General features: G+C 51.4%; 1 protein-coding gene across 1 annotated transcript; it reads right to left on the reverse strand.

The window, feature by feature from the left end:
• Positions 1–375: 375 nt before the first annotated feature.
• On the reverse strand, positions 376–12,520 carry LOC132584044 (transmembrane ascorbate-dependent reductase CYB561). The gene is made up of 6 exons (XM_060255829.1): positions 12,251–12,520; positions 11,836–12,055; positions 4,681–4,779; positions 4,268–4,371; positions 3,736–3,893; positions 376–1,610 (listed from the first exon to the last, which is right to left on the reverse strand). Exons 2-6 carry the CDS (start codon positions 12,041–12,043, stop codon positions 1,415–1,417), a joined length of 765 nt encoding a protein of 254 aa, XP_060111812.1. The 5' UTR covers positions 12,044–12,055; positions 12,251–12,520; the 3' UTR covers positions 376–1,414.
• Between the last annotated feature and the right edge of the window lie 3,726 nt (positions 12,521–16,246).

Raw genomic sequence — 16,246 nt, forward strand, 5'->3', positions numbered from 1 at the left:
TCATTCAATCATACATAGTAAATACAAATTGTTAACGCAAAATAAGGAACATCAAGTCTATATCCAGACTGGTCTTCGTGAGGTTTTTACCAATTTTTCTTGGCCCACCTGGGGATTGGGCAACTCTAAAGATAAAGCAGGCCATGCCCAGGAGCAGTCAAGCCTCTGGAGATGGTGAGTTCATGCTCTGGGCCCTTGGCCCCTCCTGGCCAACATTCCTTTTGAACATCTGAGCAAGTTGGGAGCTGAAGCATTTGGGGCATTTTGGAAAAACACAACTAGATGGCAAGTCCACATGCAGAGGGGGAAAGAAAACCCTTCTCTTCATCAAGGCTCGAAGGACAGGCTTTCTGGTCATTCAAGAGGAGTCCAGGGCTTGCTCCACTGATTTAATGAAATTCGGTCAACCCAACAGTACAAGAGATTCCAGCCAGAACCAAATTTACATTCTGATAATATCCAGGTCGGTGGTTTTTTAAACATAACAAGTGGTGCTTCTGAAGAAAAATAACTATTCTGAAGGAATTCCTGGGAAAATAAATATTTTATGCACTATCATAATTAACATAATAGCACATTTTTTAATGTTTCAGCACATCTCTCCCAACTGAGCACATCTTGTGACACAGCCTACCAGGCAAGGAAAGAATTCCCTAATATGAGTTCAAAATGAAAAATTATCTCCACCTTTCCATGTAAGTCTGGGTTTTAATATCCTCTAGGGAGTTTAACAGGTGTGCCTCCCCACCCCCATGATGAGTAAACAGGCCAAGCAAATGAGCCTGTTTTCATCTCTGTTGGAGTGTCGCTCCCAGAGAATAAAATCAATATGTGCAAAATATCAGTCAAATCTCTGTCAAAGAGGGAAAGATGAAGGCAATTTAGGTTCGGTCATTGTGAAAATACCTGGAGCTACTTAGCAGGGAGCCAACATTCCCGAAATTCATTCGACCCAGTGCTGCGGGGGAGTCGAAAGGCATTCAGAATTTATTTTTTATTACAGCCCATGGCTCAATAAGCAGCACAGCTTCCAGGTGCCCCAAGCGTACTGCCTACCCCATTCCTGAAGCATTTTTTCATCCTATCCATCCATCTCTGGGACTGAGCACAGAAATCTCTTGCAAGCTAGCCAAGGTTTAGTTACACTCAGACACACAGAAATTGACAAAGGCAGCATCTTGGCCTCCGGAACCATCCCCACCACAGGGAACGGGGCACAGAATCCAGCCTCACAAAAGCAGCAGGGAAAGCAGCCGCAGCCTCCCTCGCCCAGCTTCACAGCTAGATCCCTCCTGCTTCCTGAAGGGCCAGCAAAGGAGAGGGAAAGTGAAGCTGTGCAGGTGTTCGAGAAGCAGGGGCGCCACAACCAGTGACAACACACACACACACACACGCCCAGGGGATGGCAGCAGCCTCAGCGGGGGCCGGCTGGGCTCTCTCCTTCAGTTAGGGTTTTGAAATCCATGGAAAGGGCCAGCTCCTCAGCCAGGGGGGGCCTTCGCCACTCGTCCCGGGTCAAGATGTAGGCCACGACGGCCCCATAGGCCACCAGCAGCAGGCCCAGGGTGTTGGCCACGACTCCTTCCGGGACGAGGGAACTGTAGCTGGCACTGCACGGGGGGGGGGGGGGGGAGAGAGAGAGAGAAGGCCTCTGAGAGCAGCCACTGCCCACAAAACAAACAAACCGACTCAAGGAACGTCTCAGTTTTGTATGCATCATGTACTGATAACAGTGCCAAGCAGAAGAGAGCAGCCCCTCCATGTGTTTCAAGACACACCAATGACATCTCTGGGCGAGGAGGAGTTGGGGGGGGGCTGGTCCTCTTGGTAACATGGTTTTGGGTGTATTGGGGAAGTCCTCTTGTCCAGAGTCTCAAGAAACATCTGTGCATGCTTCAGCCCAGGCAGTGGGGAGGGGGCTCCTCAGGGGAGCGTGGATTGTGGGGTGAGCAGAGTCAGCAGAGACGCCAGGGCCCCCCTCTCAGCCCAAAAAGGCTGCTCCCATCCAGCTGGGGAGGGGCCTGGGAGGCCTGGGCCCAGTTGCCCTGAGGTGGAGTTTCCCAGGTGCTGCTGGGGCTGGACCCCTGCAATGACAAGGTGGAGCTCAGAGAGCCAAGTGGGGGTGGGGGGGCTGAATGGTGACTGCAACGCTTCCCTCAAGCCTGCTCAGCCCACACGAAGACTGCCTTTTCCCAGCTCCACCCCCCTCCCAGGGCACCTGTAGGTGGTTCTGTTGTGCAGCTTCATCACCCACAGAGGGCTGCAACTGGGCTTGCTATTTAAAGGGCCAGGACAATATCTGTCCAATTCCTGTGGAGCAGATACAGGGACTGCAGAAAGTCCTTGAGAATTTTAGTGTGACACAATTTTGTTCCCTGTTAGAAATGAAGTTTTCTTCAAGAGAGGGGTTTACAGTGAGAGGGCAGATCCAGGTAAAGCTGAAAGGGACCTCCCCCCTGCATAATGCAGGAAATTTACAAATACTTCCCTCATGCACACACAGCCAGTGCTCCATGCCCAGAAGATGGCAAAAAATCCCAAACTGGCCTGGAAAAAAATTGTTGACTGACCCCCAAAATGGTGATTGCCATTTCCTTGAATGTAAGAAAGGGCCATGAGAAAACTAAGCCCTGATGCAACCCTTCCAGCCCTTCTTCTCACAATCGGCTAAAGTCCATCGCTGTCAGGTGGCCATCTAGCCTCTGTTTAAAAACCTCCACCACCTCCCGAGGAAGCCTCTTCCACAGAGGAACTGCTCTGTCAGGAAGTTCTTCCTAATTTTTAGCCGAAAACTCTTGACTCCATTTCAACCCGTTGGTTCAATTCCAACCTTCTGGGGCTGATGCTCCACAGAGCTGGTCTGTGGAGCATCCTCAGCTGGTCTGGCACATACAAGAGCAAAAAGTGAGGCATTTTTCAACTAAATAATAGAAAGAACTTTCTGACAGACCAATTCCTCAGTGGAACCGGCTTCCTCAGGAGGTAGCGGGCTCTCCTTTGAAGGTTTTGACTGACCCCAAATGGCTAGAGGGCCATCTGACAGCAATGCTGATTCTGTGAACTTAGGCAGATCATGAGAAGGAGGGCAGGAAGAGTCTTATTTTATTTATTTAGACTATTTATATTCCGCCCTATCCCAGAAAGGGCTCAGGGCAGATAACATCGATATAAAAACAGTATAAATAACAATTAAAATATATCAATAAAACAATACAATTTGATCATAAAGAGTTACAGGTGGTGGCTTTCACATTAGAAGAGCTCTGTGGGCATTAATGCCAAGGCAGGGGGGGCTCAGGGGTGTCCCTAGTGCGGAAACGCCCTCCTGCCCTTTGCCCAGGCAGACACTGGTGGGCATCTGGGCTGCAGGACAAAGACTGCCCCTGTCTCCTTCAGCCTTGCCCAGAGAGCGGCACTTCAGGAGAAGGGGGGCTTGGCTCATAATCCAGCCAAGCATTCCTAGCTGGACAAGAGCCGCTCATGACTGAACAAAGCAAGGTGCTGTTGCTAAACTGAACAGATTAAACACTGAAAGCCTGTCTTAAGAGAGCTTTCGCAGGCAAGTATTTACACGTCATCAGGTACGCCATCAAATATTGATACACCATCAGATAAATAATTGCTGCTGCGCTCCACCAAATATACCCTCTGCCCGGAATTTTGAACTTGCTGGGGGGAAAACCTGAGTGGGCCAGTTTAAAATGCTGGCTGGAAGGAAGGAAGAGAAGCACCTGCCTGATCTTGAAGAGCACCAGTTCCAGGACCCCCAGCAGTGCCGTGGCAATAGAAAGGAGGAGGAGGAAGACCCCGAAGAAGACGTGCTGCGGCTTGTAGCTGCTGCGAACTGAGAAGGAAACTCCAGGGCAGAAGAAAAAGACCAATCCAAGCAGCCACTGGAGGGGGGGAAGCAATGCTCCACAGTCACCTCGTTCCATGCTCCCCACAGGATTCCACCCCCCTCCCTCCCCATTGCGCAGGGGCAGGGCTGCTGGTTGTGCTCGGGTGACATGACCTGGCTGGGATTCTGGAAGGCTCCATGTCCAGACATAACGCACCCTTCACATACAAGACAGAGACAATAGCAAATCCCAACGACTGCTAATCTCTGCAGTCCATAAGGGCCAGTCTTGTCTTCTCAGGGTTCTTGGAGGAGTCCTTCCCACCCCTGTAGCTGGGGGTTGAATTTGAGGCCTTCTGCATGCCAAGCAGATGCTCTGCCACTGCCTCCCCTTCTGGGAACTGCCCCCTCTCTGGCCCTCCAGCTCACCTGCAGCAAGTAGAAGCTGAAAGCAGCGATTCCACACCAGCTATGGAGGCTGTACATATTCGGGAAGCTTTTCTTCTTGTGGTATTCAAAGACAGCGATCAGGCCTGGAAAAAACAGGCATGCCTAGGCTACCCTTTACCCCAATCATTCCCTCACACACACACACCCCACCTCCCCAGGAAAGGGGGGCAGGCAGGACCTTGGAAATGACCCCTGGAGTTGGCTGTGAGTGATATGTAGAGGCACCACTCGTGCGGCATCCGGCATCTCAGCCTGAGCCCAACCAGCATTCTTCATGAAGGCAGAGGTGCTTCCTTTCCCAAGGTGGAGAAGGCATATCAAGCAAGCAGAATGCCATGAAGGTATAGGTGATGCCTGTGGGCTGATGGTTTCTGGGGGGCTTTTTTACTCACCCACCATGGCAATGACCAGTGCCAGGCCATGGAGGAGGCCATGCAGGATCTTGGTAGAACGCTTGCTCTCGTTCCTGAAAATCCGATAGACCAGGAGGGCTGGAAGATGGATGGAGGAGAAAATGGACATGAGGCACACGGCATCCATCTGGCAAGAAGCCTGGAGGCCTCTGTGGGCACAGGAGGGCTCCAGATAGCTGCTCTAAGCACCTGCTCCTTGCTTGCCTTCCATGCAGACAGGAGCCTGGACGGCAGCGGAGCACCTGTGAAGGGGGAAAGCCTCATCCTTTCCTTGGAACAATATACCTGCTCAAAGAAGCACCTCAACCACACAGAGTGGCTCCGTGGGATCCAGAAACATTCTCTGCAGGAACTCTCCTGAAAGGATTCCCAACGGGAAGGGCAGGCAGCTGGATGCCACAGTGGCGGGGGGGGGGGGAGAGCCCAGCCCCTATTCACGGGGCACTTCACCCCTTCTGCCCCTTTATCTAATATTCTGCATCAAGACAGCAGGGAGTCATGTCAGTTGAGCCGGACACCTGCAGCCCATCTGGGGTGGCCCCACACTGACAAAGCTCAAGGCACAAGTCCTTGGAGGGGGGAGAGGCTGGGCTCTTCAGAGTTCACCACAAACAGTAAACACCTGGCAGAAGATAATACCAGCTAATGGAAGCACAAAGGTTGTCCTTAATTTTACCTGTTGCTTATCAAGTGCCCACCTGTTCAGTCACACCTGAGTTACTGCACATGTGCAGGTCTTCACAGACATTTTTCTAGAAGGCACGTGCTCCTTCCTCCTTTCCCATTGTCGAAGGAGCAGGAAGAGCTCCGTTCCCTCAGTTCCCTGCTGCTGCCATTGGAGAGAGCTGGTCTTACTCAAGACATTCACCAGAGCTCACAGCAGGGCAGGAGAGAATCATAGAGCTGGAAGGGACCTCTAGAGTCATCTAGTCCAACCCCCTGCACAATGCAGGAAACTAACAAACACCTCCTCCTAAATTCACAGGATCTTCATTGCTGTCAGATGGCCATCCAGCCTCTGTTTAAAAACCTCCGAGGAAGGAGAGCCCACCACCTCCCAAGGAAGCCTATTCCACTGAGGAATCGCTCTAACAGTCAGGAAGTTCTCCCTAATGTTGAGCCGGAAACTCTCTTGATTTAATTTCAACCCACTGGTTCTGGTCCTACCTTCTGGGGCCACAGAAAACAATTCCACCCCATCCTCTAGATGACAGCCCTTCAAGTACTTGAAGATGGTGATCCTATCACCTCTCAGCCGCCTCCTCTCCAGGCTAAACATCCTCAACTCCTTCAACCTTTCCTCATAGGACTTGGTCTCCAGAGTCCAGACCCCTCACCATCTTTGTCACCCTCCTCTGGACCCGTTCCAGCTTGTCTATATCCTTCTTAAATGTGGTGCCCAAACCTGAACACAATACTCCAGGTGAGGTCTTACCAGAGCAGAGGAAAGCAATACCAGCACATGACGTGATCTGGACACTATACTTCTGTTGATACAATCCAAAATTGCATTTGCCTTTTTAGCCACCGCATCACACTGTTGACTCATGTTCAGCGTATGATCCACTAAGACCCCTAAGATCCTTTTCACACATACTACTGCTAAGACAAGTCCCCCCCCCCCCAATCCTATAATCATGCATTGGATTTTTCCTACCTAAATGCAGAACTTTACATTTATCCCTGTTAAAATTCATTTTATTGGTTTTAGCCCAGTTTTCCAGCCTGTCAAGGTCATCCTGTATCCTTTCTGTCTTCTTCTGTGTTTGCAACCCCTCCCAATTTAGTATCCTCTGCAAATTTAATAAGCCTTCCCTCTATTCCTTCATCCAAATCATTGATAAAGATGTTGAACAAAACAGGTCTCAGGACAGATCCTTGAGGCACTCCACTTGTCACTCCTCTCCAAGAGGATGAGGAACCATTCACAAGCACTCTTTGGGTGCAATCTGTCAACCAGTTACAGATCCATCTAATGGTAACAGGATCCAAGCCACATTTTACCAACTTTTCAACCATAGTATGTGGAACTTTATCAAAAGCCTTCCTGAAATCAAGATAAACCATGTCTACAGCATTCCCCTGAATTAGCAAGATAGTCACTTTCTCAAAAAAAGAGATCCGGTTAGTGTCAAGCGCCGATATTTCTCAATAATCAGTCTTTGGTTTTAAATCAAAACTGTTTTGTTAGAAACTCAGGAACTATACCAAGGACACAAGCCTTGGGAGTAATGACATATACACAGTTACACAGTTGCTATATAGGATATCTTTAAATGCACACAGATGCATCATTGAGTCACGGGTTCAAAGGTTGCTAAGCAACTATCTATGTTATTGCTAAGGAATTTAGGCTATTAGAAACATCTCCCATTCTCACACTATTCTGGAAGCAGGTAAGAGTTGTCTGTGTGAACCTGTGGGAGAGGCGACTTTAAAGTACTACCAGCCAGGCTGTAGCATAAACATCCTTGGGCCAGATGGATTTATTACTTGCCCAATGGTTGTAAATAAGGGGGGAGCAGAAGAGAGCTATTCTAGAGCAGAAAAAGCTAAACTCGCGTGTCCTTATTACCCCATGTCCTTATTACCTTATTATCCTGAAACAGGCTGGAATGGACATCAAACAACCTGAGCTGCCACAAAAAAATACTGGCATGCAACATAGACACTCGAGAACATTTTCTCTACAAACACTGGTGATATGTTTATATTCATCTTTGGTTATAAGGCCCTCCTTCCAATTCCTAAAGGAGTCTTTTTTATTTCTCAAGTCTTTAGAGAGCTGTTTATGGAGCCACCTTGGCTCCTTTAGGCATTTTCCATTTTTTCTTCTCATAGGAATCGTCTGTGATTGCGCTTTCAGTATTTCACTTTTAAGAAATTCCCACCCCTCTTGAACCCCCTTCTTCCTAAGTATTTCTGACCATGGGATTCTAAGTTTATCGAAGTTTGCCTTTCTGAAGTCCAACCTATAAGTCTGACAACGTATAGCTTTTCCCTTCCCTAAGATTTTAAATTCCAAAATCACATGGTCACTACTGCCCAGGGTGCCCACTATTTCCACTTCTTCAATCAATTCTTCCTTGTTGGTGAGAATCAAATCCAAAATAGCAGATCCCCTTGTTTCCTTCTTCACTTTCTGGAAAAGGAAGTTGTCAGCAAGACAAGTCAGGAATCTATTTGACCTTTCATTTTTAGCAGAGTTGGACTTCCAACAGATGTCTGGGTAATTGAAATCTCCCATGATCACTGTATCCCTTCTCTTGGAGAACTTTGCAATCTGCTGTAGGAGTATCTCATCCAAGTCCTCTGCCTGGCTTGGTGGTCTATAGCAGACCCCCACAATGATATCACTGTTATTTCTTACTCCTTTTATTTTTACCCAGAGACTCTCAACTGAGCTGCCGTGCTCAGATTCACATATTTCCTCACAAGTATTTACCTCCTTCACATATACTGCCACGCCTCCGCCCTTTCACATTTGCCTGTCCCTTTTAAATAATCAAACCTGGTTCTCCCAGATAAGAGTCTGCACACTTAACCACTACACCAAACTGCCTTTAATTGTGTTTGTCTGCGTCCTTCATAAAATTTACATCTCCACTAACTCATCTTACATTTTATGACACACACGTGGCCCCACGAAGTCCCGTTTGTGTCAGATGGAGCCCTCCTAACAAATGAGTTTGACACCCTTGCTCTAGAGCACCTTTTTGAACTTCAAAATCTCTCCACTGGCAGGCCCACGGACAGCACGGTAAATTTAGGAGGCTCCTTCTAGCCTTCATTGTTCAGTTAACTCTCACCCTCCTCTCTTTTGAACGGGCAGGATAGCGGGCAGGACAGGCTTGGACAAAAGCTCCGTCTGAAAGAGGTCACAAATCTTTCCCTGCAGCAGCTGTGCCTTGCCCTCATTCCCACTGGCTTTCTGGGCCACTTTCTCCTCCATCAGCCTCAAAGAGGCAGCTCTTCTGTGGGGCATGAGCGCCTGCAACCACCAGCAATCCCCCCCCCCCCTTGAGAGACCAGTTCTGGGGGCAGAAGCACAGCCTTGGCTCTTCCCGGACTCCTGGCTAAGGAGGGGCAGCAGCTGTGGGGCACCAAACACAGGCCCTTCTCAGCCTCCCAGACTGGGGGGGAAGTGTGGAAGCGAGAGGGAAAGCGACGGCATCAAGACTGACTCTGAGGTCTGGAAGCGGCTTGTCTTCCAGTTAGGATGAGCACAGCCAAACTAGGAGATGGAGAGAGAGAGCATGCACACGCTTCTGGACAACATGTCCTCCACTGAAGTCCTTGAGGGGACTGCAGGAGCTCTGCTGCCGGGTTGCCAGGGGTGAGATGGGCAGCTCCTTGCCCCAGGCGAAGGGGGCGATGGGTGAGCCGGCAGGAGGGAGTGCTTTAGAGCAGAAACAAGACAAGGGATGTTCCACAGTCAGCTCTGCGAGTAGCTCAGCAGTGGAATAGGCAGACCTCCATCTCAGCTTGGGTGCTGGTCTGACCCCTCCGCAGCATCGAAAGCCAACTGTGGCTACTTAGGGCCTGTCTTGGGCCACCACCCAGCAAGACTGCCCCATTAAAGAGGAAGACTTCCGAAGGCCCACCTTCTAGGCAGCGGCCACCACTTGTGCCCAACTCCATGCCTCTGGCAGCTCACCAGGCCAGCGCTCTCTCTGGCAGGGGGCTAAGGAGCGCTTGGCTCCTCATCTGGCTTCAAGACCTCCCCCTGCTCCTGGCATACATCCAGCCCCAAGTCTTTGCAGCAGGGGGGGATGAATGAAGGACTGAATGAACGAATGAATGAACGGGCACTGCTGTCCTGTGTAGCAGGGCTTCAGAAGCTCCCCTTTCCAAATGGGGCTGGAATGGCAATTTGCGCACCAGCAGTTATTCTTTGTGGGGAGAGGGGACATGGAGTGAGGATATCCCAGGAGCAGAGTTGCTCTGCAGGCAAAGAGCCTCTGCCTGCCACTCCCCCCCCGCCCCGCCCAAGGCCTCTGCAGGTTCACAGGGTGGCACCTCATAAGAACATAAGAGAAGCCATGTTGGATCAGGCCAACGGCCCATCAAGTCCAACACTCTGTGTCACACAGTGGCAAAAAATTTTTTATATACACACATACACTGTGGCTAATAGCCACTGATGGACCTGTGCTCCATATTTTTATCTAAACCCCTCTTGAAGGTGGCTATACTTGTGGCCGTCACCACCTCCTGTGGGAGTGAATTCCACATGTTAATCACCCTTTGGGTGAAGAAGTACTTCCTTTTATCCGTTTTAACCTTTCTGCTCAGCAATTTCATCGAATGCCCACGAGTTCTTGTATTGTGAGAAAGGGAGAAAAGTACTTCTTTCTCTACTTTCTCCATCCCATGCATTATCTTGTAAACCTCTATCATGTCACCCCACAGTCGACGTTTCTCCAAGCTAAAGAGTCCCAAGCGTTTCAACCTTTCTTCATAGGGAAAGTGCTCCAGCCCTTTAATCATTCTAGTTGCCCTTCTCTGGACTTTCTCCAATGCTATAATATCCTTTTTGAGGTGCGGCGACCAGAACTGCACACAGTACTCCAAATGAGACCGCACCATCGATTTATACAGGGGCATTATGATACTGGCTGATTTGTTTTCAATCCCCTTCCTAATAATTCCCAGCATGGCGTTGGCCTTTTTTATTGCAGACGCACACTGTCTTGACATTTTCAGTGAGTTATCTACCACGACCCCAAGATCTCTCTCTTGGTCACTCTCTGCCAGTTCACACCCCATCAACTTGTATTTGTAGCTGGGATTCTTGGCCCCAATGTGCATTACTTTGCACTTGGCCACATTGAACCGCATCTGCCACGTTGACGCCCACTCACCCAGCCTCAACAGATCCCTTTGGAGTTCCTCACAATCCTCTCTGGTTCTCACCACCCTGAACAATTTAGTGTCATCCGCAAACTTGGCCACTTCACTGCTCACTCCCAACTCTAAATCATTTATGAACAAGTTAAAGAGCATGGGACCCAGTACCGAGCCCTGCGGCACCCCACTGCTTACCGTCCTCCACTGCGAAGACTGCCCATTTATACTCACTCTCTGCTTCCTATTACTCAGCCAGTTTTTGATCCACAAGAGGACCTGTCCTTTTACTCCATGACTCGCAAGCTTTCTAAGGAGGCTTTGATGAGGAACTTTATCAAAAGCTTTCTGGAAGTCAAGGTAAACAACATCTATTGGGTCCTCTTTGTCCACATGTTTGTTCACCCCCTCAAAGAAATGTAACAGGTTAGTGAGGCAAGATCTTCCCCTGCAGAACCCATGCTGAGTCTTCCTCAATAACCCGTGTTCATCAATGTGCCTACTCATTCTGTCCTTGATAATGCTTTCTACCAACTTTCCCGGTATTGAAGTCAGACTGACTGGCCTGTAATTTCCTGGGTCTCCTCTGGAACCTTTTTTAAAGATGGGGGTGACATTTGCTACCTTCCAGTCCTCAGGAACGGAGGCAGATTTCAATGAAAGATTACCTCCCGCCCCTCCCTCAGGAACAGAGCCCTGCTTTCTATGCAGCAGGGAAAACTGTGAGCACTTTGGGATATGGCTGCTGTCTTGCATCCATGGGCCTCTCCTTTGCTCTGGAGCAGGTTCAGCTAATCTAATTCCAAGCGCTTCCATGGTGACCGATGCCTCGGGCACAGATGAAGGAAGCAGGGCCTGGGCACCTCCCTGGCAAGGCCTCATCCAAACAGGCAGCGATGGAGGGCAGGACATTTTCCAACGCTGTATTTTTCTGTGGTGCCAAGGAGGGATGGGGCCGGATGCCATGATCTTAGTTTTTTTGATGTTGAGTTTCAAGCCTACTTTTGCGCTCTCCTCTTTCACCCTCCACCAGAGGTTCTTTAGGTCCTGCTCACTTTCTGCCATTAGAGTGGGGTCATCTGCATATCTGAGGACGTTGCTGTTTCCCCCCCGGCAATCTTCATTCCAGTTGGTGCTTCAGCCAGGCCGGCACATGCCTGGTGCTTGCACGGGGGACCACCTTTTCTTTCCCCCTGGAAAACTTTCCTGGCCCGCCGCCTCCCAGGCCTGCGGTGCTGCCAAGCGAGTGTGCCAGCCCCCCCCCCCCCCCGCCGGCGCCGCACTCACCGTCCCCCTGCAGGAAGACGAGGCCGAGGAGCATGCACAGCGGGTGCGCGTTGAACTGCAGCTCGGGGCTGTGCCAGGCGATGCCCCCGCGGTAGACGCCCATCCAGGCGCCGGCGAGCAGCACGAGGGCCAGGCCCAGCGCTTGCGAGGCAGCCGCCAGGCACGTGAAGCCCGGGCGGCGGGGGGCCGCGGCAGCCAAGCGCTCCATCCTTCCCGTTCCCTGCCCGGGAGCACAAGAGAGCCTTGGGGGCGAGCCGTGCAAGGGGGCTTCCAGCCTGCTCCCCCCCCCCCCCCCAGGATCGCGGCGGCGCCGGCACCAGCCTCCCCCCCGCCTCCCCCCGGGGCCCAGGCAGCCCAGCCGGCCGGGGGGGCACCCCCTCGCCTCCCCTCGCCCGGCCCCGGGGAAGAGCCTCACCTGCCCGCTGCTGCTGCTGCCGCCACCCTTTCCGGAGCACCCTGCGAGGGAAGCCGCGCCCGCTGGGCAGGGCTGGGGAGGGAGGCGGCAGCAGCAGCAGCAGGAGACCGCCCAAACTCCGCCCAGCCTCCCGCCCCCCCCCCCTCCAGGGGCCCCGGAGAAGCCCCTCTGCACGGGGCTGCTGAGACCAGAAGGGCCAAAACGAAGGACAAGCTTGCCCACAGGAAATAATGCTTTAGCCTGGATTGCCCATTGGAGATAATGCGAGAGAAGATTGCCAATCGACTTGCATGGCCTCCATTGAAATACACTGAAGCCCAGAAACGGCTGCAATAAATATCTGTGCGGGATTTCCCAGGACAGCGCCACCCGCAAGTGTCCTCGATGCAGATTGAAAGGGGAGGGGCACATTTCCAGCCCCCGGGACTGGCACAGGTGATCTGGATTTGAATTCCCAGCGGGGAGGGGGGGTTGCCGCCCTGTGGGACTGGATAGCAAGGGGAAAGGGGAAAGGGGAAAACCCGCAACAGCAAGGAACGGGCAAAAAACAACTTAGACTGGCACAAAAAACACTGGCATGCATCACAGGCGCTCAAGCACAATCTTCTAGAACAGAAAAAGCGGAACTTACATGTCCTTATTACCTCGTTCCAGGCCAATATGCCTCTGGAACACCCCAGAACAGGCTGGAACCAGTATCAAGCAGCCTGGGCTGCCACAAAAAAACACTGGCATGCATCACAGACACTCCAGAACAATATTCTAGAATAGAAAAAGTGGAACTCGCACATCCTTATTACCCCGTTCTGGGCCAAAATGCCTCCAGAACAGACCAGAATGGGCATCAAACAACCTGAGCTGCCACAAAAAACACTGGCATGCATCACAGATACTAGAGAACAATATTCTAGAAAAGAAAAAGCAGAACTCACAGGTTCTTATTACCCCGTTCTGGGCCAGAATGCCTCCAGAACAGGCCGGAACCGGCATCAAACAACCTGAGCTGCCGCAAAAAACACTGGCATGCATCACAGACGCTCCAGAACAATATTCTAGAACAGAAAAAGCGAAACTCACACGTCAGCAATCCAGTTGCAGTAGCTGGCAGACTAGCTTTCCCCCATCAATCCAGTCCTGGAGGCTGGCAGAGTAACTTTCCCCCTGGCAATTCATTGTTAGAGTCTGGCAACGTTTTCCCTGGCACTCTGATCCCAGAGGTTAGTGATCCACTCATCCACCCTGCAATCCAGTCCCAGAGGTTGGCAACCCACCCTCCCCCCTGGCAATCCAAACCCAGAACACCTGTGCCTGCCCCGAGGCTAGAAGTGTGCCCTTCCCTTCCCTTCCCCCCCACCCCCAATCCCATTCCAGGACACTTGTAAATTGTTTTGACTTTCCTGGAAAATCCATTCCAGAGGTAGCCATTTCTGTGCTTCAATGTATTTCAATGGAGCCCATACAAGTCAACTGGCAATCTTCTCTCCATTATATCCAATGGGCAATCCAGGCTCTCCCATTGTTTCCTATGGGCAACCTTGTTATTCGTTTTAGTACATCCCGAACAGAAGGCAGTTCGAGCAGCCTCCCCCCCCTCCCCAACCCGCCTGCCCCTCCCGGGCCCCCGACATCTCCCCCCTCCCAGCCCCGGCTTCCAGAGGAAGAAGGGGGCAGGGGGGCTGCAGCAGCAGCAGGAGGGACCTTCTGCCGAGCCTCTTTCCCGAGTGGGCCTGAAGCAGCAGCAGAGCCCCCCCCCGCCCCCCGCGCAGGCCAGCAGAAGAAAGCTGAGCTGCTCTTCAAGGGGCCCTGCCCGCCCCCTACTCCGGCGGCAGCAGCAAGGAGCGCCTGTTCTTCTCCCAGCACTGGCTCCTGCTTGCTCGAGCTGGGCCTGTCCGCTGCCCCTTCTGGCCCCCTTCAGAGGAAGGCTGCTTGCTTGGCCAGCAGCTGGTCCCGCTCAAGGACAAACCCGGCAAGCTCCTGCCCTTCACCTTTGCTGGGCTCATAAGGCCAGCAGGCAGCCTTTCGGACTAGATTTGGAACCACTGCCATAGCAATTGATTGGGCCAACTATTTCATGCATCTCTTACCGGGTCATCTTCCCCTTCTGATTGAATGGATTGAAAACAGCCCTGTGAGGAACTGCAAAGGACACGCATGGATTTGAACACACACCCGCGTTGGTAGGAATCGGTTGCCTTCAGCTGCTCCCTGCAAGCCCCCCGCTGGAACGAATTCCGCTTACTGGTGCCTCTCGCCTTTTCCGCCTGCTCAGCCCAAGGAGGTGACCCCAGGCAGGCAAAACACCAGCAGGCCGGCTGGCTTGTCTTTGCAGCTCTGTGCGTGGCCAGCAGGGGGCAGGAGAGGCTCAGAGAACGGGAGGCAAAGGCCCCGATCCGCGGGTGCTGGAGGAAGGATTCGGGAAGGAGCGGCCTTGCCCTGCAAGGGATGACGCGTGTGGCTGCAAAGACGGCAAAGTGGCTCTCGGGAGGGGAGTCTTTCAGGCAACAGAGTAGGAGGAGGGTTGCCAGGTCCAGCTCAAGAAATAGCTGGGGACTTTGGGGGTGGAGCCAGGAGAAGGGAGTTCTGGCTATCACATTTAAAGGGACCACGCACCTTTTAAATGCCTCCCCTCCATTTGGAAATAGTGAAGGACAGGGGCACCTTCTTTGGGGGCTATAATATAGTGGGTCCTATACACTGAAGAGGCGAGGTGGTTGAGATAATCAGCTCTTTATGAGATACAGCATGGTGATGCCTGCGCTACAAAGACATCCTTCCTGAGCTAAGACAAACGTGTGAGCTGGAGGCTAAAAAACTGTGAGCTAGCTCACACTAACTCAGCTTATTTATTTTTGTTTTATTTTATTTATATGCCACCCTCCCCTAATGGGCTCAGGGCGGCTAGCAACAATTAAAACAACAGAAATAAAAACAGAATCACAATAAAATCATTTCATGCAGTTACAATCCCTAAGATCCAAGATGGTGTCAATATTACTAATTATTTCTTAGCGCTACTTATGTTGATGTTGCAGGATGTTGTGTGGTGCTCTACATTTATATACTGGAATGGGTTAACACATTGATGCTGTAGGATAGTGGAATAGTGGCCGCCTCCCCATTAGCTATTAAAAGCCATCTTAAACAATTCTCTCTTGCAGGCCTTGCAGAACTGTGGCAAGTCCCACAGGGCCCTGATGTCTGTGGGAAGGGCATCTCACAGGGTGGGGGCTGCTACCAAAAAGGCTCTAGCTCTAGTAGTGACCAACTGAGCTTCTTTTGGCCCTGGGATCATAAGAAGATTCTGTGAACTTGATCGTAGCGCTCTCTGGGGCTCACACGGGGAAAGGCGGTCCCGGAGGTAGACAGGTTCCAGGCCAGATAGGGCTTTAAAGGTCATAACCAGCACATTGGAGTGGACCAGGAACGCCATGGCAACCAGTGCAGCATTTCCAGCGCAGGTTGAATGTGCTCCCTTAACGGTAGCTTAGAGGGAACACTGCTTGGGTAAACTTTCACCTCTGGTGGAAGGGAGGAGTCCTTGGGGGCTGCTGTATAAAAGGGGTCCGGAGTGCACACACATTCCGAATACACCCTTGGGAGTCCTGTTACTTCACGTCCAGCATACTGTCCCTTTAAGCTTCGTGTTGGACAACAGATATATAAACACAACTGTGGGGGCAACAAATATTGTAGAAATCTTGTGTGATGTTTACCATATGCCTGAAGGTGAAAAAATTTAGACTCCTTGGATTAGTGAAGGTGCCATTAGTGAAGAGAGCCTGTTTGGTGTAGTGGTTAAGTGTGCAGACTCTTATCTGGGAGAACTGGGTTTGATTCCCCACTCCTCCGCTTGCAGCTGCTGGAATGGCCTTGGGTCAGCCAGAGCTCTGGCAGAGGTTGTCCTTGAAAGGGCAGCTGCTGTGAGAGTCCTCTCAGCCCCACCTACCTCACAGGGTGTCTGTTGTGGGGGAGGAAGATAAAGGAGATTGTGAGCCA

Source organism: Heteronotia binoei, chromosome 15, assembly GCF_032191835.1.
Source record: "Heteronotia binoei isolate CCM8104 ecotype False Entrance Well chromosome 15, APGP_CSIRO_Hbin_v1, whole genome shotgun sequence".
Classification (NCBI taxonomy): Eukaryota; Metazoa; Chordata; class Lepidosauria; order Squamata; family Gekkonidae; genus Heteronotia; species Heteronotia binoei.